The sequence below is a fragment of the Anomaloglossus baeobatrachus genome, chromosome 2 (genome assembly GCF_048569485.1).
Source record: "Anomaloglossus baeobatrachus isolate aAnoBae1 chromosome 2, aAnoBae1.hap1, whole genome shotgun sequence".
Classification (NCBI taxonomy): Eukaryota; Metazoa; Chordata; class Amphibia; order Anura; family Aromobatidae; genus Anomaloglossus; species Anomaloglossus baeobatrachus.
Window position 1 is genome coordinate 372,064,920 of NC_134354.1, and position 24,646 is coordinate 372,089,565.

Genomic DNA, 24,646 nt, shown 5'->3' on the forward strand with positions numbered 1-24,646 from the left:
ACTCTACCTGGCTCTTTCCGAATTGCCCTGGTGCGTTGGCAATCGGGATAATAAGGAGTTAATGGCAGCCCATAGCTGCCAATAAGTCCTAGATTAATCATTGCAGGCATCTCCCCGAGATACCTTCCATGATTAATCTGTAAGTTACAGTAAATAAACACACACAACGAAAAATCCTTTATTTTCAATAAAAAACTATAACAAATACCCTCGTTCACCAATTTATTAAGCCTCAAATACCCATCCATGTCCGGCATAATCTGCTACATGAAGGTGACAGGAGCGGCAGAAGAACACCGCCGCTCCTGACAGCTCCACGCAGTAACTGAGCTGAGTATCGCGATCAGCGATGACGTCACTCAGGTTACTCGCGGCCACCGCTGGATCTTCCAACTGTGACAGCAAGTCGCCCGAGTGACAGCGATGAAGTCACAGGTGAGTTGCGGTCACGGGGGGTGGACTCAAGCTAGCAGCGGGTAACCTGAGTGACTGCAGCGCTAATCGCGCTGCTCACTGCAGTCACTCAGGGGATTAGCGGTCACCGGTGAGTCCTTCACGGGTGACCACTAATCAGGACGCGACACAGACAGAGCCGCGGTATGGCAATGAAGTCGGGTGAAGTTCACCCAAGTTCATTCTCAGCGCGCGACTCTGTCTGCTGTCTGCGAGTATGTATCAACAACATTTTACATCACACACGGAACATTACACATGGAAAACACACTCACACGTCAGTTATAAATCTCACGCACACACGGGCATTACACACGCATACGCGGGTAGCATACGCCGTTCACACAAATGCCACACGGACCATAAAAACGGATATAAAAACGGATCATGGACCTGAAAAATGGCCCGTATTACACGTGCGTGAATTTTCACGGATGTGTGTTTCAGGCCTTATATGCATTATACAATAGAAAAAACAGAATGAAACAGGGGTTCCCTTGCTGGTTTCCCACGCTGGTACTAACTTGACTTCAAATCGTACTGGCAGCACCTTTACAATGTGAACAGGTGCGTATCTGGATGGTGTATAAATATGAGAAAAAATTCCAGCCGCACACTGTGAAAAACCAAAATAAATTCTACCTTATGCATAAATGGAGGTATTTAGAATATTATAATGGCCACTGTAATACCAGCCCAGCGCTCCTTCACGGCAACCTCCTTTGCTGGGTCCTACACTACACTGCATCTTCTCTGGGTTTTAAAAACCTACAAGATTAGCTGGTGAACAAAAAGGAGGCTAATGAAGCAGCCAGGAGCTGGGGTGCAAATATTCTAAATACCTCTATTTATGTATAAGGTAGAATTTATTTTGTTTTTTCACAGTGTGCAGCTGGAATTTTTTCTCATATTTATACACCATCCAGATACGCACCTGTTCACATTGGAAAGGTGCTGCCAGAAAGGTTTGAAGTCAGGTTAGTACCAGCATGGGAAACCAGCAAGGGAACCCCTGTTTCATTCTGTTTTTTCCATATATATATATATATATATATATATATATATATATATATATATATATATATATATATATATATATATATATATATATACACAAAAACACACGGCCTTAAGTGTTAGCACCCTTGAAGTTGTTCCAGGACAAGTATTTTCCTCAAAAAATTACATTACAAACATCACTAGGGGGCACCCAGACATCACTAGGGGGGGGGCGCACAGACATCACTAGAGGGGTGCACAGACATCCCTAGGGCGGCGCACAGACATCACTAGGGGGTGCACAGACATTACTGGGGGGCGCACAGACATTACTGGGGGGCGCACAGATATTACTGGGGGGCGCTCAGACATCACTAGGGGGCACAGACATCCCTGGGGGGCACAGACATAATTAGGGTGGCACAGCCATCACTAGGGGGGCAAGGACAGCACTGGGTGGCATAGTCAGCAATTGCGGAGCACAGACATCACTAGGGGGACAGACATCACTGGGGGTGGTACACAGCATTAGAGGGGACACAACCATGAGGGTGATAAACAGCACTGGAGGGGGCTGGACACAGCACTGGGGGGCTGCACACAGTACTGTAGGGGTGCTAGACAGCACTGGAGAGCGGGCACACAACACCGGAGGGCGAACTCCAGGCACCCAGCTAAACCCGCCCACACAGTAAGTCTTGACCACATTTGTATGCGTAAGCACCGGAGCCCTGCTGCGCCCGGGTATCTACCCGGGGCTGCAGAAAAGTCAAGGCAGGCCCGCAGTTACAACCCCTGAGCAAAAGAAAGGCAGAGGCGCCCCTCACCACCCACAGCGATGTTCAGCTCACCGAGCGCCTACCTTTCCCCACTCAATGCCATGTCCTCGCCACCTCCGCATTGCCTGCAGCACTGTGATGAGGCACAGAGTGATGACCTCATCACACTGGGCTGCGGGATGATGCGCGGCCTCCCTGCTCTGCTCCACTCGCCTTGCTTCCGCCCACATGGCTTATTTGCATGCGATGCCCTGGAAGAGCTTTGCCTGCAATTTAGACATGTGTGCAGTGGCTGAAACGACACGTCCGGGCCCCTTTCCTGCGGCTGTGACTGGGGCCCGGTGAAGAGATGTGCCTGGCCTGCCCAGGTCTTAACAAAGCTAAGTAATTACCCCAGGCCCCCTCCCTCTTCACCGGGCCTGGTACACCAGTCACAGTTGTAATGCCCTGATTACCAAATGAGCGGCTAAAGGGAAGGGAAGGGGACTCCTGCATCTAGGGAAGGGGGAGATGGTGACCCCTGACCAAAGTTACTGCTTGTCCCGGGGTTCCTCACCACCCTAGATAGGTTCCACAACTATGCGCAGAGCTGGATACCTGACCCTAGTGATGGATCCTAAATAGGGAACGGGTGGGATGAGTTTTGTCAATCCTACTAAATACTAAAGAAAGACACAAGGAGGACACACGGGAGGAATGCATGAACTACTTATCCACAGATGACTCAGGCAGACGCTCAGCAAAGCTTCAGCAACAATACCACAGATGAGTGCAGGCCACCTGCTTGCAACCACAGCTAGAATGAACTGAATAATATCACCAGCACCAGTCCAGGGAAGAAGGAAGTATTTAAGCCCAAGGGGAATACTGATAATCAGCAGCTGGACAGCAGTTTAGCTCCCCAGGGTCCTAAAGGGGAAGAGATGAAAATCCAGCAGGAAAGCTACCTAATACAATGAATACTGACAGCAGGAATAATAGAAAGTCAGGTATCCACCAAACGCTGCGAACTTCTATACAGAAACCACATGACTATCTGTCGCCCGTGACACTACCTTAGAAAAGGCCAGGTTCACATGTTCAGTGATCATCCATTAGAACGGATCCAGGAGCAATCCATTGGCAAAAAAGTTGTGCAAACAACTTTTTGGTCTGTTTTTAAATACCTGATTTTTTATTTTTACACCTTCATTTTTTTCTTCCCTTTCTTACAAGAGTTATTATAACTTTTTATATTCTTCCATGGCCACAGGCATAAGAGCACTTGTTTTTTTATGGAATGAGATCTAGTTTTGAAGGACAACATTTATTTGACCATGCAATATATTCCAATTGGGGGAATTTCTAAAAAAAAAAATGCAATTCCACTGTTGATTTTTGGGTTTTGTCATAACAGTTCATTGTATGATAAAACTGGTCTGGCAGTATGATTCTTCTAGTCAGTTTGGTAATACTCAATGTGTAAAATATTTTTTTTATTTTAAATGAATTCAGAAATTTGAAAAAAAATCAAATTTTTTTTAGTAATTTTCAAAGACTTTTTTTATTTGTCTTTTGGTGGATACACACGATGTCATATGTGTTGCGTTTCCTTGACATTGGATTTGACATTGCATATGACATCTTCTATCCAATTCCTATGTGATTAAAAAAAACTGCTTCTTTCTCCTTTTTTTCTTCCTTTCATCATTAACTTACAAAATTCTCAATTTATGGGTAGTATATGTATTCAGCGAAGTCACATTTTTACATTACTGACATAGAAGAAGGCAGTTGGCGCTCATAAGGTCTTTGTAGACGGGATGGTAGAGGAATTAAGAGGAGCTCTGCCTCTAACTGCTGTTTCCTATCTCTTTAATGTACAAATATTCACTGAATACAGATTTTATATGTGAATTAAGAATTTTGGAAGTGAATGATGAGCACTCATAGAGAAAGAAGCAGATTTCTTTTAAAATATACAGTTCCATACCCTGTGAACTTTTCCATATTTTTTCATATTACACCCACAAACGTAAATGTATTTTATTGGGATTTAATGTAGTATACCAAAATAAAGTAGTAAGTATTGGTGAAGTGAAAAAGAAATTATACATGGTTTTCCAAATATTTTAAAGGGAACCTGTCAGCAGAAATGTCCCCTAAAACCTAACAGATTCCCCCTCTGCAGCTCCTGGGCTGCATTCTATAAAGGTCCCTGTTATGATTGTGCCCACTTTCTGACCGAAAAAAAGTGTTTATAAAGTTGTACCTTTTTGGCTTCTGATTCTGTAAATCCGTCACGGGGGCGGGCAGCCTGATGGCCGTTATTCTGCCCCCTGGTCCTGTATGCCGCCCCCATCGCTGATTTCAATACTTATGGACGCCGCCCACTGCTCCAGCCATCCCCGCGCATGCCCAGTGCCCATCTCTCGGGGATGAGCACTGTGCCCAGCGTCACGTGCACGCAGGGTTAAGATTATGGGCGGTGCTGTGATGTTTATTCCTAAGCAACCGCCCATAATCGCGGGACCGCGCTTTCGGTGTAGTCACTGCTCCGCGCTCTTCCCATCTATTTCCTGCCTCGGGGCAAGATGGGAAGGAGGCGAAGTGAGGTCAGCAGCAGCGCGCTTGCGCAGAAAGAAGCAGGCCGAGGGGGAAAGCGCGGTCCCGCGATTATGGGCGGTTGCTTAGGAATAAACATCACAGCACCGCCCATAATCTTAACCCTGCGTGCACGTCACCAGCGGTGACGCTGGGCACAGTGCTCATCCCCGAGAGATGGGCACTGGGCATGCGCGGGGATGGCTGGAGCAGTGGGCGGCGTCCATAAGTATTGAAATCAGCGATGGGGGCGGCATACAGGACCAGGGGGCAGAATAACGGCCATCAGGCAGCCCGCCCCCGTGACGGATTTACAGAATCAGAAGCCAAAAAGGTACAACTTTATAAACACTTTTTTTCGGTCAGAAAGTGGGCACAATCATAACAGGGACCTTTCTAGAATGCAGCCCAGGAGCTGCAGAGGGGGAATCTGTTAGGTTTTAGGGGACATTTCTGCTGACAGGTTCCCTTTAAAAATATAAATATGAAAATTGTGATGTGCATTTATATTCAGCCCCCTGTAGTCTAATATACCTAAATAAATTTGAGTGACAGATTGCCTCCAAAAGTTACCTTATTAGTACATTGTTGTCCATTTGTATGTACTTTATTTTTAATATATCTACAGCTGTCCTATAAAAGCGTCACATTTTTGTTAGAGAACATTAGGAATCAAACAGAATCCTGGAAAACAAGGAACAGGTCAGGGATAAAGTTGTGGAGAAGAGTAAAGCAGGGTTAGGTTATAAAAAATATAACCCAAGCTCTGAACATCTTACAGAGCACAATTCAGTCTATCATTCAAAAATGGAAGGAGTATGGCACAAATGCAAACCTACCAAGACATGGCGGTCCACCAAAATGACATCCCACGCAAGTAGAGCACTAATTAGGGAAGCGGCCAACAGGCCCATGGTCACTCTGGTGGAACTACAGTGATCCTCAGCTCAGATGGGAGAATCTGTCCACAGGATTATTATTAGTTGTATGCTCCACAAATCTGGCCATTACATAAGAGTGGCAAGAAGAAAGCCGTTTTTTACACCAAGTCTGTTTGAAGTTTGCAAAAAGCCATGTAAGTTACACAGCTGGAATGTGGAAGTAGGTGTTCTGGTCAGATGGGACTAAATCAGAACTTTTTGGGCTAAATGCAAAACATTTTGTATGGCAGAAAGCCTACACTGCACATCACCCTGAAAACATCATCCTTACCATTAAATATGGTGGTAAGAGCATCATGCTGTGGGGATGCTTTCTTCAGCAGGGACAGTTGGATAGAGCCAAATAGCGCAATCCTGGAGGAAAACCCTGTTAGATGCTGCAATAGACTTGACACTGGGGTGTAGGTTCACCTTCCAGCTGGGTAACCACCCTAAGCATACTGCCAGAGCTGCAATGGAAGGGTTTAATCGCAGCAAAAGGTGGATCTAAAAAGTATTGATTTAGGGGGGCTGCATGTCACAATTTTCAGATTTATATTTTTATAATATTTAGAAAGCCGTGTATGATTTCCTTTACCCTTTAGAAATATTTGCTACTTTGTTTTGGTATATCACATAAGATCCCAAAATATACATTTACGTTTCTGAGTGTAATATGATAAAATGTGGACAAGTTCTCAGGGTATTAATCCTTTTTCAAGGCACAGTTTTACAGTATTACAGTTTTATTTTCATGATTTATGAAATAAAAATGAAAACGACAGATACACTTTAAGTGCTATGACTCTTGAATAGATTGTGACTTAGATGCTTTGTATTTGAAAACAAAAAATCATAAACACATAGAAATTTTGAAAAATTCATAATTGAATGTTGATCCAGTGTCTAAGCTGCTTGATTCTAGAATCTGCTCCCTTTAACTTGGCTTCATTAGCCATGAGCAATCTGGTTTTGTAAAAAGTAGAGAAAGTAGGGATAATGCCAACAGTCCTTCATTTGTTTCAATACACTCTAAATAAATGTATAGGCCCCTTTACACACTGCAACATCGCTAGCAATATCGCTGTAACGTCACCGGTTTTGTGACGTAATAGCGACCTCCCCAGCGACATTGCAGTGTGTGACACGCATCAGCGACCTGGCCCCTGCTGTGAGGTTGCTGATCGCTACAAATCTTTCAGGACCATTTTTTGGTCCTTTGTTTCTCGCTGCGCAGCATGCATCGGTGTGTTTGAAACCGTTACAATATCATCGTTAGCGACTTAGAACCTAGCGTGCTATAGCGTCCCCTGCTGTGTGACACGTCCCCAACAACCAGCGAGGTCGTTCTGCAGGTCCGTATCGCTGCTGCGTCGTTGGGCAGATCTGCCTGTTTGACAGCTCGCCAGCGACTTTCCAGCGATCCCGGCCAGGTCGGGATCGCTGGTGGGATCGCTAGAAAGTCTCAGTGTGTAAAGGGGCCTTATTAGTCCCATTAAGTACTGATCTGGAAACAGCATTTAATTGAATTAGCAGACACTACAAGACTAAACAAACCACAACAATTTGGGTCTCCATAGCTTCGAGTTAAAGGGGTGGTTCATTACTTAGCTTTACTAGCCACATCGCTAAAATGTTCAGAATCAAGACTTCTCTCAAATACCTTGTGTTGGTAATAGTGCCTGTGAGCGTCGCTATTGTGGACCGCTCATCCCCATCGTGTGACCACCGGGGCTCTGTGACCTCTGAGATCTGGTGATGTCACATCAACTTCCAGCTGACCCGACACCACCAAGCCCAGCCCCAGTCTCCCTGAGTGACTTTGCTGCAGAGCGCCGCAAGCAGGAGAAATGCTGGGCTGTGATGCTGGGCTGTGATGTGCAGGGAAACTCCGTCCACAGCCCAGTCACTCAGGGAGACTGGAGCCAGTCTTGATGATGTCGGGTCAACAGGAAGTTGACTTGACAGAACCAGATCTCAGAGGTCACGGAGCCTGAAGGTCACGCGATGGGGATGAGTGGACCGCAATAGCACTGCTCACAGGCACTATTGCCAACACAAGGTGTCTGAGAAAAGACTTGATTCTGAACGTTATATTGATGTGGCTAGTACAGTTCAGTAGTGAACCACCCCTGTAACAAAGCTCTCTCCGACTCCTTAGATATCGCAAGCGAACCCCCTTTTATATGCTAATGTGATATGTATGTCGTTTCATATGAGACTTATAGTTGGGCTACATATAGGCCATACTATTCAATATATATATATATATATATATATATATATATATATATATATATAAAAAAAGGAAAAAAGAACCAGCCGCACACTGTGAAAAACCAAAATAAATTCTACCTAAACAATATAAATTGAGGTATTTGGAATATTATAATGGCTATTGTAATACCAGCCCAGCGTCCCTTCACGGCACCCTCCTTTGCTGGGTCCTACACTAAACTGCATCTTTTCTGGGCTTTAAAAACCTACAAGATCAGCTGGTGAACAAAAAGGAGGCTAGTGAAGCAGCCAGGAGCTAGAGTGCAAATCCAGCAAACAGAGCACCACTACCTGTTATATGCATTTCAGTGCAGTTTGAAGTCAGGTTAGTACCAGTGTGGGAAACCAGCAAGGGAACCCCTGTTTCATTCTGGTTTTTTTCTATTGTGTAATGCATATAACAGGGAGTGGTGCTCTGTTTGCTGGATTTGCACCCCAGCCCCTGGCAGCTTCATTAGCCTCAATTTCTATTGTATATATACATTATATATATATATATATATATATATATATATATATATATATATATAAATATATATATATATATTATACTAATGCCGATAATATTTAAAATTGGGAATGATGGACTTTGGTAGTTCTTTGATAAAATCATCTGTTAGAAAATGATAAATAACTTGTGACTTTGTATACAGTCTTTTTCTATCTATAGCTGGGATTATGTTTTTGCCCCTTAATCTGGGGCATAATGTAAAGGCAGAGATCATGATTCACGGATGTTTTATCAGCAGAAGAATATCTCTAGCATACTTGTAACCCTGCTGTCAGTGTGCCATGCACAGTTTGCATGTAGATCAGCCAATCAGAGATGTGGGTGCGGTTACAGAGCTCAGTTTTCAGAGAACTGCTAGATCTGAAGCAGATAAAACAATGATTTTATCACAACTGCAGCAGGCAGCCCAGTGAATGACACATCACTGGAATAAAGGTCTCTGTCCCTATATCATGCTGCTCTGAGATGCTATCTGCAGAAATGGTAATTTTGTCTCTTCCCTCTCTAACACTTGGCTCCTGTGACCTCATGACGTTAAGGCACAATGTTCATCATGATGTCATGTGAGATCCCTCTACAGCCCATTACTGGTGACATCTGTATAATGGTGCAGTACTATGCTAGTAACCCCTTGTAAATGTTATAGATATATAGGCTAGGGCCAAAACATCATTTCATCAGTCATGTGACATGCACAGGTATAGGGCCATCAGATTAGCACTCATTCAGATGAATGCATTAGACATCAATGTGCTGTATGTATGCAAAACTCCCACTGACTAATGCAAGCTAATGTGGAGGTTCACATGATCTTGTTACACACGGGCCAATGTCCAGTCTGCGTGTAACAAACTGCAGTACGCACTACTTTAATCGATATTCTAGATCAGACTAGCCCATTATAAGTCAACTAGATGGTGGCCCGATTCTAACGCATCGGGTATTCTAGAATTTATTGTGTAGTTAATGTATTATTTTTGACTAATAATGGAAGGAAGACACAATATATTTTCTGTCAAAGATAAATTTTATTGTTTAAAAATTGTGAATGTTTAACATGAAGATGTAACTGTATGTAACTAAATATTGTTGGGAACTAACTGCATTAACAGTATACTGTGTGATTTAGCAATATCATTGAAAAAATTGTGTCCTTAGTTTGTGGAAGATTCTCTTCTACTGGCTGTTGTGTCTGAGATTCTGCTTCCGGGGTTAGTAAGGCGTTCCTGTGTTGTAGTGTGGCTTCTTCTTGAGGTTGTGTGTGATGTTCTTGCTCGTGTGATTGTCTGGTCTTCCTTTGAAGCATTGTGTTTCTTGTGACGTTGTTGTTGGCTTCTTCCTGCTGCTGGTTTGTTGTGTTGCTGGATTGCGTTTTTTCTTTTAGAAGCCCTTGTAAGGCCGAAAGGTTAAATGTTGTTTGTCGTAATCTGTGAAAGATACCCACATAGACAGTGGTAGCGAATGATCAATTAGAGTCAAGTAAAGAAGTCAGGTCAGGTCAATGTCACGGAGTATGTGGCCCCATCCTGTGATTGTCGCCATCCTGGTATGTGCCCCCCATCGCGGTATAGGCAGGATCCTGGTCTGTGTCCCATCCTGGTATAGTCTCCATCCTTGTATGGCCCTCATCCTGGTATGTGGGCTGATGCTTTCATGTGGCCCCATGCTGGTATGTGCCCCCATCGTGGTGCAGCCACCATCCTGACATATGCCCACATCCTGGTCTGTGTGCGCAATCTGGTGTAGGCAGCCTCCCGGTATAGGCACCGTCCAGAATGTTTCCTAAGGTGTCCCTTGTACCTGTCCGCCGGCTGCTCGCTCCTGTCCGGTGTCCGCTCCGCTTTCCCACTCTGGCCGGCGGTAAGTTGCAGGCTGTAGCGTTGGGAGGTGTGGGTTGGCCTGGTATGTGGCTGATGCTGTGATGTGGCCCCATGCTGGTATGTGCCCCCATCGTGGCGCAGCCACCATCCTGACATGTGCCCCCATCCTGGTCTGTGTGCGCCATCTGGTGTAGGCAGGCAGCATCCTGGTCTGTGTCCCATCCTGGTATAGTCTCCATCCTGCTATGGCCCCCATCCTGGTATGTGGGCTGATGCTGTGCTGTGGCCCCATCCTAGTATGTGGCCCCATCCTGGTATGTGGCCCCATCCTGTGATTGCCGCCATCCTGGTATGTGCCCCCATCGTTGTATAGTTAGGATCTTTGTGTATGCAGCATCCTGATCTGTGTCCCATCTGAGTATAGCCTCCATCCTTGTATGGCCCCCATCCTGGTATGTGGGTTGATGCTGGTATGTGGCCCCATCCTGGTATGTGGCCCCATCGTGGTATAGGCAGGATCCTTGTGTATGCAGCATCCTGGTGTGTGTCCCATACTGGTATAGTCTCCATCCTTGTATGGCCCCCATCCTGGGTTGTGGGTGTCTGTGTAGGGCGATGTTTGTGTTGCACGGTGTGTTTGTATTGCGTTGTGTGTGTGTTGTGGGGCGATGTGTGTGTGTTGTGGAGGGGGTGTTTTGTGCAGTGTGTGTGTGTATTTGTCTGTGTGCCGCGGTGTGTGAGTGGGGGCGTGTGATTGTGGGGCGATGTGTGTGTGCGGGGTGTTTGCTTGCGGCTGTGTGTGTGTGCGCCCGTGTGTGGGTGGTTGTGTTTTGTGTGGGGGGCGCGTTTGATATGAGCAGGGTTGTTGTGTGTGTGTGTGTGCGCGGCGGTGTGTGTGCATGATGGTTTGAGTGTGCCGGTGTGTGTGTGTGTTTGTGTTGGGCTGTGTGGGAGTCATGGTGTGTGTGTGTGTATGGCTTCATTTCTCGCTGGCCATGAATTGTAATTATTGGCTCATGAGCACTCCGGGACGCAGCTCTCCCACTAACCACTGATGAATGCTGGCCACTTAAATATTAACACTCCAGTGAATGTTAAGTAGCCGCTCATGAATTTTAATGAGCGGCTCATGAATAGTAATGAGTGGCTCCTTAACATTCACAGCAGTGTTAATATTTAAGTAGCCATGTGCTTCCCCTGCATTTATCGTTGGTTAGTGGGAGAGCTGCGTCCCGGAGTGCTGGGTTCCTAGTGCGCCGCAGCTGCGTCTCCTCCTGTCCCCGTTCCTCTGTGTGTCTCTGTGGCGTGGGGAAGCCCTGCGATGCCACAGCTGCATCTCCTCCGGTCCTCGTCCCTCTGTGTGTCTCTGTGGCGTGGGGAAGACCTGCGATGCCGCAGCTGCATCTCTTCCGGTCCTCGTCCCTCTGTGTCTCTGTGGCGTAGTTGGGTCTTTGGGGCGTCCTGTGGATCGGGGCTTACTGTGCTCCGTCGGGTGTAGGGAGCTTCATGGCGATGTCCCTTGTACCTGTCCGCCGGCTGCGTCTTTCGGCGAGTTGGCGTGTCCTAATTGAGCGGTCGTCGCTGCTGATTGGGTGTGGGTAGAGTAAGGTCTGGGGGTGTGGGGGTGTGATGCAGGGCCGCTGTTGATTGGGTGAGGGTGGAGTGAGGGGTGGGTGTGTGGGGGGGTGTTCGGCCTGTTGGAGCTGTATGGGCGTGGTTTAGGCAGTTTCAGCGTATGACATTATTTCTTGGACAGACCGAGAGAGAGACAGAATAGGGCAATTATATATATATAGATGGGTGCGTTATAAATAGCTCACATATGGATTAACATCTGTATGTCATGAGGTTTTTTATGGATGCATTACATTTATTGATAGGAATTTGTATTTGTCTGTTATTATTTAAAAGATTGTGCATGTATTAAACATGTCCGTATGGATATTAAAAATGGACACACGGATTACATGTAAATGCTTAAGGGTAATAATCTTTTTTTCTGCCCATTAAACAGACAATTTTGTAGTTGCTCCTGTGAATGCAACCAGGGCCGGATTAAGGTTGGTGGGGGCCCCTGGGCAGAAAATCTGGTGGGGGCCCCATAAACGTTAACATTTTTAGCCATAACAGTAGAGCGCGAACTGTAGCATTTAGATATAAATCCAATGAACATTTATCTTATCCTCTTCTGCCACATTCAGATTTACAGGACTACAATACAGACACAGTCCAGGATCACTCACAGCCGTCACTTATACACAGTACAATACAGATACAGTCCAGGATCACTCACATCCGTCACTAATACACAGAAAGAAGAGTTACTCACATATTTTTTATTCATCCCAATGTTAAGCAGCCAGGGCCGGCTCCAGGTTTTTGTGGTCCCCGGTTGAGTCTCAGTGGGCCCCATCCACATGCAGACACGCACATACACATACAGGCATACGTACATATACATATTTGAAGACAAATTCACAAAAATACATTTAAACGGACAAATATATGCACAGTCATATACACTGACATACATGCAGACACAGACGCATTACAGGTGTTAATATGGAGAAGTCACAAGCAGCATCACTCACCTCCCCCGCTTGTTTCTGTCCAGCTCCTCCAGGACATGTGGCTGTGTTGCATGATGGCCATCACTAACAGTCATGACTGCACACCGTGCACACTGACACAGCACTGCTGTATATACATCACAGGAGGGGCTGGAGCCTACAATATATACATTACAGGAGGGGCAAGGGGCATAGACGTTACTGGGGGGGCATAGATGTTACTGGAGTGGCAAACAGCTCTGGTGGCGTACACATTACTGGGATGGGTGGCTTAGCGCTCTGGGGTGCCGCACAGACTGCTCTGATTCATATATACACACACACAGCTCTGCTTCACACACACACACACACACACACACACACAGCTCTGCTTCAGACACACACACACACACACACAGCTCTGCTTCACACACACACACAGCTCTGCTTCACACACAGCTCTGCTTAACACACACACAGCTCTGCTTCACACACACACAGCTCTGCTTCACACACACATAGCTCTGCTTCACACACACACACACAGCTCTGCTTCACACACACAGGTCTGCTTCACACCACACATCTTTCTTCAGCTCTGCTTCACACACACACACACACACACAGCTCTGCTTCACAGACACACACACACACACAGCTCTGCTTCACACACACACAGCTCTGCTTCACACACACACACACACACACACACAGCTCTGCTACACACACACACACACACACACACAGCTCTGCTACACACACACACACGCACACAGCTCTGCTTCACACACACACACAGCTCTGCTTCACACCACACATCTTTCTTCAGCTCTGCTTCACACACACACACACACAGCTCTGCTTCACACACACACAGCTCTGCTTCACACACACACACAGCTCTGCTTCACACACACACACACAGCTCCGCTTCACACACACACACACATACACCTCTGCTTCACATACACACACACAGCTCTGCTTCGCACACACACAGCTCTGCTTCACACACAGCTCTGCTTCACACACACACACACAGCTCTGCTTCACACACACACACACACACACACACAGCTCTGCTTCACACACACAAACACACACACACAGCTCTGTTTCACACACACACAGCTCTGCTTCACACCACACATCTCTCTTCAGCTCTGCTTCACACACACACACACACAGCTCTGTTTCTCACACACACACACACAGCTCTGTTTCACACACACACACACACACACAGCTCTGTTTCTCACACACACAGCTGTTTCTCTCTCACACACTCACACACACACACCACACATCTTTCTTCAGCTCTGCTTCACACACACACACACACACACACACACAGCTCTGTTTCACACACACACAGCTCTGTTTCACACACACAGCTCTGTTACACACAAACACACACACACACACACACCTCTGTTTCTCACACACACACACAGCTCTGTTTCTCACACACACACACACACCACACATCTTTCTTCAGCTCTGCTTCACACACACAGCTCTGTTTCTCACACACACACACTCACACACAGCTCTGTTTCTCTCACACACACATCTTTCTTCAGCTCTCCTTCACACACACACACACACACAGCTCTGTTTCTCACACACACACACAGCTCTGTTTCACACACACACACACACACACACACACATCTTTCTTCAACTCTGCTTCACACACACACACACACACACAGCTCTGTTTCTCACACACACACATCTATCTTCAGCTCTCCTTCACACACACACACACACAGCTCTGTTTCTCACACACAGCTCTGTTTCACTCACATACACACACACACAGCTCTGTTTCTCACACACACACACACAGCTCTGTTTCTCTCACATACACATCTTTCTTCAGCTGTGCTTCACACACACACACACACAGCTCTGTTTCTCACACACACACACACACAGCTCTGTTTCTCACACACACAGCTGTTTCTCTCACACACACACACACACATCACACATCTTTCTTCAGCTCTGCTTCACACACACAGCTCTATTTCACACACACACAGCTCTGTTTCACACACACACACACACACACACACACCTCTGTTTCTCACACACACACACCTCTGTTTCTCACACACACACACACACACACACAGCTCTGTTTCACTCACACACACACACACAGCTCTGTTTCACACACACACACAGCTCTGTTTCTCACACACACACACACACACACACAGCTCTGTTTCACTCACACACACACACACACACACAGCTCTGTTTCACACACACACACACACACACACACACACACCTCTGTTTCTCACACACACACACCTCTGTTTCTCACACACACACACACACACACACAGCTCTGTTTCACTCACACACACACACACACACAGCTCTGTTTCACACACACACACACAGCTCTGTTTCTCACACACACACACACACACACACACACACAGCTGTGTTACACACACACACACACAGCTCTGTTTCACTCACACACACACACACACAGCTCTGTTTCACACACACACACACACACACACAGCTCTGTTTCTCACACACACACACACACACAGCTCTGTTTCTCACACACACACACACACACACACATCAGACATCTTTCTTCAGCTCTGCTTCACACACACAGCTCTGTTTCTCACACACACACACACACACACACACACACACTCACTCACACACAGCTCTGTTTCTCTCACACACACATCTTTCTTCAGCTCTGCTTCACACACACACACACACACACACACACACACAGCTCTGTTTCTCACACACACACAGCTCTGTTTCACACGCACACACACACAGCTCTGTTTCTCACACACACAGATGTTTCTCACACACACACACACACACACACACCACACATCTTTCTTCAACTCTGCTTCACACACACACACACACACACACACACACACATAGCTCTGTTTCTCACACACACACACACATCTTTCTTCAGCTTTGCTTCACACACACACACACACACACACCACACATCTTTCTTCGGCTTTGCCCTTACCTGCTCTGATGCCATCCTCCTGCTGCTCCGGTATAGGCCGCCGTCCTCCTGCTGCTGCTCCGGTGAGTCTCCTCTCCTGGCTGCGGCGTTGGTCTTCTCCTCCGCGGCCGCGGCGTCCGTCTTCTCCTCCGCGGCGCCGGTCTTCTCCTCCGCGGCCACGGCGTCCTATTGTGACGTCCGCGGCGTCCTGCTGTGACGTCCGCAGCATTGGACGCCGCAGCAGAGCAGGGAGCAGGCACACCTCTGACCCCGGAAGTACAAGCGCTGTTACTTCCGGGGTCAATCAGCGTCCTGCGCCCGCAGTTTGTTTTTGCGTCTTAGAGACGCAGATACAAATAAATGTAGGTGCGCCCCCTCCCCCACCCCGCCAAAAACACAGCTGATTTATGATTTATTAGACTGTCTTTACGGAGGGGGAGCGGGTGTGAAGAAAAAAAAAATTGCTAACGGGTGGCAAGTATGGCCCTGGTGGTGGGGGCCCCCTTGGAAGCTCTTTTGGTGGGGGCCTCGGGGCTGAAGCCCCACCTGCCCCGCCTATAATCCGGCCCTGAATACAACCTAATGCCAACGTTGTTTGTGAGAAGAGATTTGACTAAAATCTGTATGTGCAAACTCCGATATACAGCTGCCGTATACTGTTTATATATATATATATATATATATATATATATATATATATATATGTATATATATTTATTTAGATGCAGCTCTTTCAAAAATGAAGAGACCACTGCAAAATTGTCAGTTTTTCTGATTTTTCTCTTTATAGGTACCGTATATTTTTGAGTAAAATGTAAATTGTTCTTTAAATCTATAAACTACTGACAACATGTCTCTGAATTTCCAAGCAATAAATTTTGTATTTATTTTCTGAAAAAGAAAAATGGTCAAAATAACATAACAATCCTTTGCTTTCAGACCCCAAATAATGCCAAGAAAACAAGTTCATAATCATTTAGATCAGTGTTTCTCACCTCCAGTCCTCAAGACCCATCAACAGATCATGTTTTCAGGTTTTCCTCAATAATAGACAGAGAATAATTCCATCACCCGTGCAACATTTAGGATACCCTGAAAACCTGAATGAGGAAAACCTGAAAACATGATTTGTTTGGTGGGTCCTGAGGACTGGAGTTGAGAAACACTGATTTAGAGACAACAATACTAATAATGTTTTAACTCAGGAAAAGTTCAGAAATCAATATTTTGTGGAATAACCATGATTTTTAATCTCAGCTTCCATGTGTCTTGGCATGCTTTCCACCAGTCTTTCACACTGCTTTTCGGTGACCTTATGCCACTGTTGGCCAGTAGAATGAGCTGTACTCTGGTTAGAATTCAACTGAAACTGGAATCGACATGTAGAGAAGCTGATTTTTGTAAAACTGTGCAGTGGTATCTTAAAGAAGTTGTCCGGCCACAAAATAGTTTTTTTCTTTAAGCTAATCTGTGCTGTATTGTCATTTAAAACATTCCTACGTTATTTTTTTTTTTGTTTCCAACTTTTGTTCCTCTTGAATGACTACTTTATTCTCTGCAGCCACGTTATTTACCTGCAGCTCAACCAAACATGACGTTTAACTTCCGAACTTCACATTCACAGCTGGCACCGCCCAGCTTCAGTGTCCAGCCCCGCCTTCTGCCCACCCTCTGCACACTCATTGTGTATAACACCTAATGGGAGTCTATAGCAGATATATACACCATGTGTGTATGATATATATGTATTTACTCACACATAGAATCCCCCCGCTCTGTCTCTCACCCATGCACTCTCTTCTCTCCTCGATGCGCTGTCTTTTCTGACCCCCCCTCGGGCGCTGTCTCTCATCCCGTGCTGTCCTTACAGCTAAGCGATGCAGAGCTCAGTGCTACTGACTGCGGTGTGAGGTGACATCACAGGTCTCTGCTCCCAGCAGTATTCAAACACCAGGCGATCCTGACACTGTGTTCATCACAGAGTGCAGAGACACAGCGCACAGGGGAGGGGGGAGATAATTACCTGGGCCTCATGCATCATAAAGAGCTGAGGACATTGTTGGGCAAATAGCGCGGTCCTAAGAGCAAGTGGACCCCCATGTTTGTCCAGGGCCCGGCACATACAGGGCACAGATAGTAGCACACAGGGGGTGGGGAGAGTATGAAATGTTGGGAGGGGACGAGGGATGATGACAAGGGTCGGGGGCTGCATCGCACTTTACTTGGTAGGCAGTAGGGCTGCAACATGACGTCAGCTGTGGTGCCCGTTAACAAGGTCCTGCCCCTGATGTCATGACGTCACAGGAAGCATCAAAATCCCGGCAGGAGTGGTCACATGACCACTCTGAGCCGTGGGAGAGGTGCTGACAGCATCGTGGGTAAGTAGTTGCTATCTACTTAACTGCTCCTAGGTAGGCCAATAGTGAAATACCCCACAAAAGAAGCAAACTAAGTCGAATAACCCCTTTAATTTTTGCCAGAGCTGTATATATACATATATATAACTAAACATATGTAATCCACGGTGAACTTAGACTTTAATAAAGGGCCATATATCCATTCAAAAATCCTCATGCAATAAAGTATTGAAAGGTGGAAAAGAACATTTTCTTTGTCGGAGAAGACCCCTGTCCTGCTTCCGGCATTTTATTTAATGAATTGTCTTTACACAGCGGGGAATATAAAATTACTGTTTGAACTCATTGGGGGTTTCCTGACGTGCTTTCTCTAGAAATTTGTGAGACGTGTATCATTAACTATCTGTAATCTTTCTTTTGACTGAATTTATCAGAGGTGTAGCAAGTAGTCACCTACCGGACCCTGTAGGAACACTTGGATCTCCCTGATGCCAGGACTTTACCAACAGTAAATGAGTTCTAAAAAACGAAGATTATAATCAATATAATGGATTTTTAAGAAACACATGAGGGTGAGCGTTTTTTCAGAAAATAAAGTATAGAATATCGTCTGTTATAACTGCAATATTCTAATTTATACTATAGGATGTGGTTTAGTGGCTTCAAAATAATGGTAAAATAATTACTTGTTTAAGAAATATGGATATGCTGTGTATGGAAAAAGAAGTCATAACATGTATGTGCATAGATAATGCTAAGAGCTTCTTTTTCTAGGTTTATTATTATGCAGGATTATACAAATGAACCAACATCCACATGTAGTGATTTTTTGTGACTATCTATTCCATAAATGTTAATATTTCTGCAGCATTTTCATGAATTTCTGGACACACTATTTAGATCAATGTTGCACATTAGGAAATGTGTGGCAGCCTAAAAATCCGTGCAATGAGCAGATACCCATTTACAACAATTGTTTCCCTTTCTAAATTTTATACATGTAACGAGTTACATCTGGAGAGAGATTACTTTCACTTTTCAACTTTGGCAACAGAAGAAAACTAGTAAAAAACGTTAACACCATGGTGTCTTGGATTTAAAGTGATATAAGAAAAAAAATGTATGCCAAATAGAAGCATGAGCAAATGAATGGGCCATTGTGTCTGCGCAGTATGAATGGTGTTAAAGGGAACCTGTCAGCAGAAATGTCCCCTAAAACCTAACAGATTCCCCCTCTGCAGCTCCTGGGGCTGCATTCTAGAAAGGTCCCTGTTATGATTGTGCCCACTTTCTGACCAAAAAAAAGTGTTTATAAAGTTGTACCTTTTTGGCTTCGGATTCGGTAAATCTGACACGGGGGCGGGCTGCCTGATGGCCGTTATTCTGCCCCCTGGTCCTGTATGCCGCCCCCATCGCTGATTTCCATACTTCTGGACGCCGCCCACTGCTCCAGCCATCCCCGCGCATGCCCAGTGCCAGTCTCACGGGACTGAGCAGTGTGACCGCTGGTGACGTGTGCGCAGACAAGTGATTATGGACGGGACTGTGACTGTTATCAGCAAGTACCCGCCCATAATCTCGTGAGCGCGCAAACCTCTCCAGCGGTCACACTGTGCTCAGTGTAGATGCTAGACTGTATGGGCTGCTTCCAGGGATGACGTCCCTTTGTCACGTGATAGGGGCGTGTTCAAAATACTGTCACGTGACAAAGGGACGTCATCCCTGGAAGCAGCCCATACAGTCTAGCATCTACACTGAGCACAGTGTGACCGCTGGAGAGGTTTGCGCGCTCACGAGATTATGGGCGGGTACTTGCTGATAACAGTCACAGTCCCGTCCATAATCACTTGTCTGCGCACACGTCACCAGCGGTCACACTGCTCAGTCCCGTGAGACTGGCACTGGGCATGCGCGGGGATGGCTGGAGCAGTGGGCGGCGTCCAGAAGTATGGAAATCAGCGATGGGGGCGGCATACAGGACCAGGGGGCAGAATAACGGCCATCAGGCAGCCCGCCCCCGTGTCAGATTTACCGAATCCGAAGCCAAAAAGGTACCACTTTATAAACACTTTTTTTTGGTCAGAAAGTGGGCACAATCATAACAGGGACCTTTCTAGAATGCAGCCCAGGAGCTGCAGAGGGGGAATCTGTTAGGTTTTAGGGGACATTTCTGCTGACAGGTTCCCTTTAAGACTTTTAGAAAAGGTTGGAAATCAGTGACTGTCTTCACCAACTCTAATGTTTTACCTATGCTTATGATTAGAGTTGAGCGAGTACATAACTATTCGTACTCACTATACTCATAATGAGTACTGTGTAATACTCACGTATTCATTCCAAATAGTCTGTGCAATGCAAGTCAATAGGGAATACTCACAAAGTAATGAGTAACCGAACGCCGTACTATTTGTGCGAGTAGCAAATAGTGCGGAATTCGGGTTACTCGTTACATTGTGAGTATTCCCCATTGACTTGAATAGTGATGAGCGAGCACTACCGTGCTTGATACTCGTAATGAGTAGTGATATTTCAGTTCTACCATGCTCAGGTGCTCAGAATTTGTAACGAGTAGTGATGAGTGAGCCCTACTTTTCTCGGGTGCTCAGTACTCATTACGAGACTAGTGATGAGCGAGCACTACCATGCTCAAGTGCTCGATACTCATAATGATGAGTGAACACGACAATGCTCGGGTGCACGGTACTCGTAATGAGTAGTGATGAGTGAGCATTACTGTGCTCGGGTGTTCGGTACTCGTAACGAGTACTGATGAGTAAGCATTACCATACTCAGGTGCTCATAGCGAGCAGGTGAATGCTTGTATGGTCTCAACTTGTGTACAGAGTATAGTGGAAGTCAATAGAGATCTTTGGGGAAAATGCTCAAGTCCCCCATTGACTTCAATTATACTCAGCACTTAAGTCGAAAAACAATATAGAGCCCAAGTAGCCAACAAATTGAGATGTACCAAGTGTATAATCTAACAAGAATACACAGGTTTACACTTTCCCAGTCAATAGAATTACCAATTGGCCGTCCTGTGCTAGTGAGGATAAATTGGTGATGATGGGAACAAAATTGAACAAACTTAATAATAAGAAACAATGTTACAGTTTTTCTAAATCTCTAAGTATGCACAGGATCACTGAGTACTAATGCTTATGGTACTATTTTGTTGTTGTGACCATTTTCTTCCTCGATACTCAATCTATGCCTATTTATTATACATAACAATTTTTTTTTACTTTTTAGGCATAACTTGATGTAGGCAACATAATTCCTGTATAGTTTATTGGGTAAAAAAACCAAAAACATGCACAACTACCTGAGTGTGCTGCTGGTGCTGATTCTCCTTTTTGTAGCAGGTAAGTCAATGCATGGCTCCTGACTATGCCTCCAGCAAGTGAGGGGTAAATGCAATTTTCACAAAAATATATACTTCACTTGAAAATGCTGAGTGGGTATTCTTATCTTGACCATTCCAATAGAACAAGACTAATACACCAAGAAAGGAGTAAGATGGAGAGAGCATGAAAGTATATATATATATATATATATATATATATATATATATATATATATATATATACTTACAGTGCTCAACATAAATGAGTACACCCAGACATATTTGTCAGAAAACCTTTGGTTTTCTTTCACAATCAATCTATTCTATGGTATCCCATACTACAAAATACTCCCACAAATTAGAAAGATGCATGGTGCCTACAGTGAAAGATGCTGGTAGCAGTGTCCTTATCTGGGGCTGTGTGAGTGTTGCTGGTATCGAAAGTTACATTTGTTTCATGGTATCATGAATCATATAATTCACAGAAGGACTGTTCTATATTAAAACCAAAACACAGAACTAAGGTCAATGTTGTATTTCGGAAGAACAGGATGAAAGTGATTCAGTGGCCAAGTATGTCTTCTGATCTGAGCCCAACCAAATACCTATGGGGAATTCTGAAGATATAAGTTGAGCATCACTCTCCATCCAGAATCCAAACTCTAAAAGAGATTGTTCTTTAAGAATGGAAAAAGATGTTTTTGGTCAATCAATGCCTTAAAAACTTGGTGATTCCTTAAAAATCGTGCAAGTAATACAAAATTGCAGATGTAGTAGTTTTTTATGAGGGGTGTATTGATTTTTGCATCAACTAATTTGAGTAAAACTGAAGATTTTGTAATGAAAGTAAAATTATTAATCTTACTTTCATGTTATGGGTTCAAAAAAGTTTGGAAATTGTTCTTGTGTTCAATCAGATATTGATTAAAATCTTACTTTTCAAAGGGGGTGTACTCATTTATTCTGAGCACTGTATATATACAGTGTATATATATATATATATGTATATATATATATATATATAGTTACTTCTCAATATTTAAATTGCAACACAAAGAGGGAAAAAAACATGGAGTATTGTACTGGAAATCACAGAATTAATTGACATGATAATGATATGCAAATAACGAAAAACTATAAACAATATTTTTAAAACATCGCAATTTATTCATTATCAACTATGAGCGCCACTTACAGACATACACACACTTACAAGCCTTCACATGCTGTCAATAGTTATGTGAGGAACGTTCTGCCATAATGAATGCAATTAGACACGAAAATCATCACAATCCACTGCTGGCAGATCCCTTTGCAAATACCGAACAATTTGACATCTCATAATTTTGGGAGAAGGACTGATGTGACATTCCCTTGTAAAGACCACTTCATGGCATGACCCACATGATCTTATTAACTTCAAACATTAGTATGTATTGATTAGTGATGTGCGAGCATGCTCGCCACAGTTCGTTACTTGATCGAGCCTTGAGTATCTGAGTTTGAAAATGATTAACTTCAATTATGCTTGGTACTCGAGTCGTGTCGGAGAAAGCCGATGCTCGATTGAACTACGAGCAATGGCGGGCATGCTCGCTCATCACTAGTAGTAATCTATTCAGTACTGCAAGTGAATTTAGACATTATGTACTAAGCCTAGGGCATTAAGAAGTGCCTACATAAAACATCAGAAGGTGTTTGCATGACATAAGGCAACAAGCCAGATGTCCACCTACAGGTCTTCCATTGACCTCACAGTACCCTTTTGGAAGGCATTTATGGAGCAGAGCAAAATGGTAATGGAGGTATTTCCTCTTTAGTGATAAGTTCAGTTTTTTCTTGTATGCAAAAATAGCTGGAAAACAGGCAACGACATGAAGAGACCTTGAAGAGTGAACGTGAAACTGTCACAGGAGTCATTTTCAACACAACACTAAGTTACATGCAGCTAGCCTTACTCTGAGCATCCTGCACAGCTAAAATGTGCCACCATGGCCTGTATCATTTACGGACTTGTCTCCCATTGAGCACATCTGGGACGTCATTGTTCGGCAATTGCAAGAAGAGCTGCCAGCAGTTGGTCTGCATGATTTGTGTGCCCAAGTGCATTCAGCATGGCAGAACATCCCTCAGACAACCATTAATAACCTTATAGCAGTCAAAGTGTGTTAGTGCATAAATTTCTCCGTGTGGTGCTTGCACTTGATATGGTGAAAATCGAGATGAATCGGAATTTTTTTCCCCATATTTTATAATTTGCATATTACTAACATGCCAATCAGGTAAGATTCAGGATGATCATAAAATGCCCTATAACCTTTTCAGGTGAACTTAATGAGACCTTCTCTAATCTTTTGAACGCACATGTCCAACTGTTCAATGTCTCAGGACTTTTTCCACAACTTGCTGTTCTCTAACAAGGACTTAAGGGTGTTTTACACGCTGTGACATCACCAGCGATAGCTAGCGATGTTGAGCGCGATAGCACCTGCCCCCATCGCTCGTGCGACATTTGGTGCTCGCTGCTGTAGCGAACATTATCGCTACAGCAGCGTCACATGCACATACCTTGTCAGCGACGTCGCTGTGACCGCCGAACAATCCCTCCCTCAAGAGGGAGGTGCATTCGGCATCATAGCGACGTCACTGCGGCATCTCTAAGCGGCCGCCCAATAGCAGAGGAGGGGTGGAGATGAGCGACCGGAACATGCCGCCCACCTTCTTCCTTCCTCATTGCCGGAGGACGCAGGTAAAAAGATGTTCGTCGTTCCTGCGGTGTCACATGTAGTGATGTGTGCTGCCGCCGGAACGACGAACATCATCATACCTGTGGCAGCAACGATATTAAGGAAAGGAGCAAAGTGTCAACGATCAAAAAATCGGTGATTGTTGACACGTCGCTCCTTTCCTTAATATCTTTGCTGCCACAGGTATGATGTTCTTCGTGGTGTTGGTGTCACATGCTGCGATGTCGCTACCGGTGCCGGATGTGCGTCACTAACAACGTGACCCCGACGATATATCGGTAGCAAT

General features: G+C 44.9%; 1 protein-coding gene across 2 annotated transcripts in view; it reads left to right on the forward strand.

Moving 5' to 3' along the window:
* The window catches only part of CSF3R (colony stimulating factor 3 receptor), a 111,699-nt gene that overhangs the window by 35,411 nt on the left and 51,642 nt on the right, over window positions 1-24,646 (forward strand). For both annotated transcript variants that reach the window (XM_075336045.1, XM_075336046.1), the window contains exons 2-3: window positions 18,702-18,839; window positions 21,520-21,632. In XM_075336045.1, coding sequence (XP_075192160.1) covers window positions 21,581-21,632 — 52 coding nt within the window. In that variant the 5' untranslated portion in view covers window positions 18,702-18,839; window positions 21,520-21,580. The remainder of the gene's footprint in view (window positions 1-18,701; window positions 18,840-21,519; window positions 21,633-24,646) is intronic.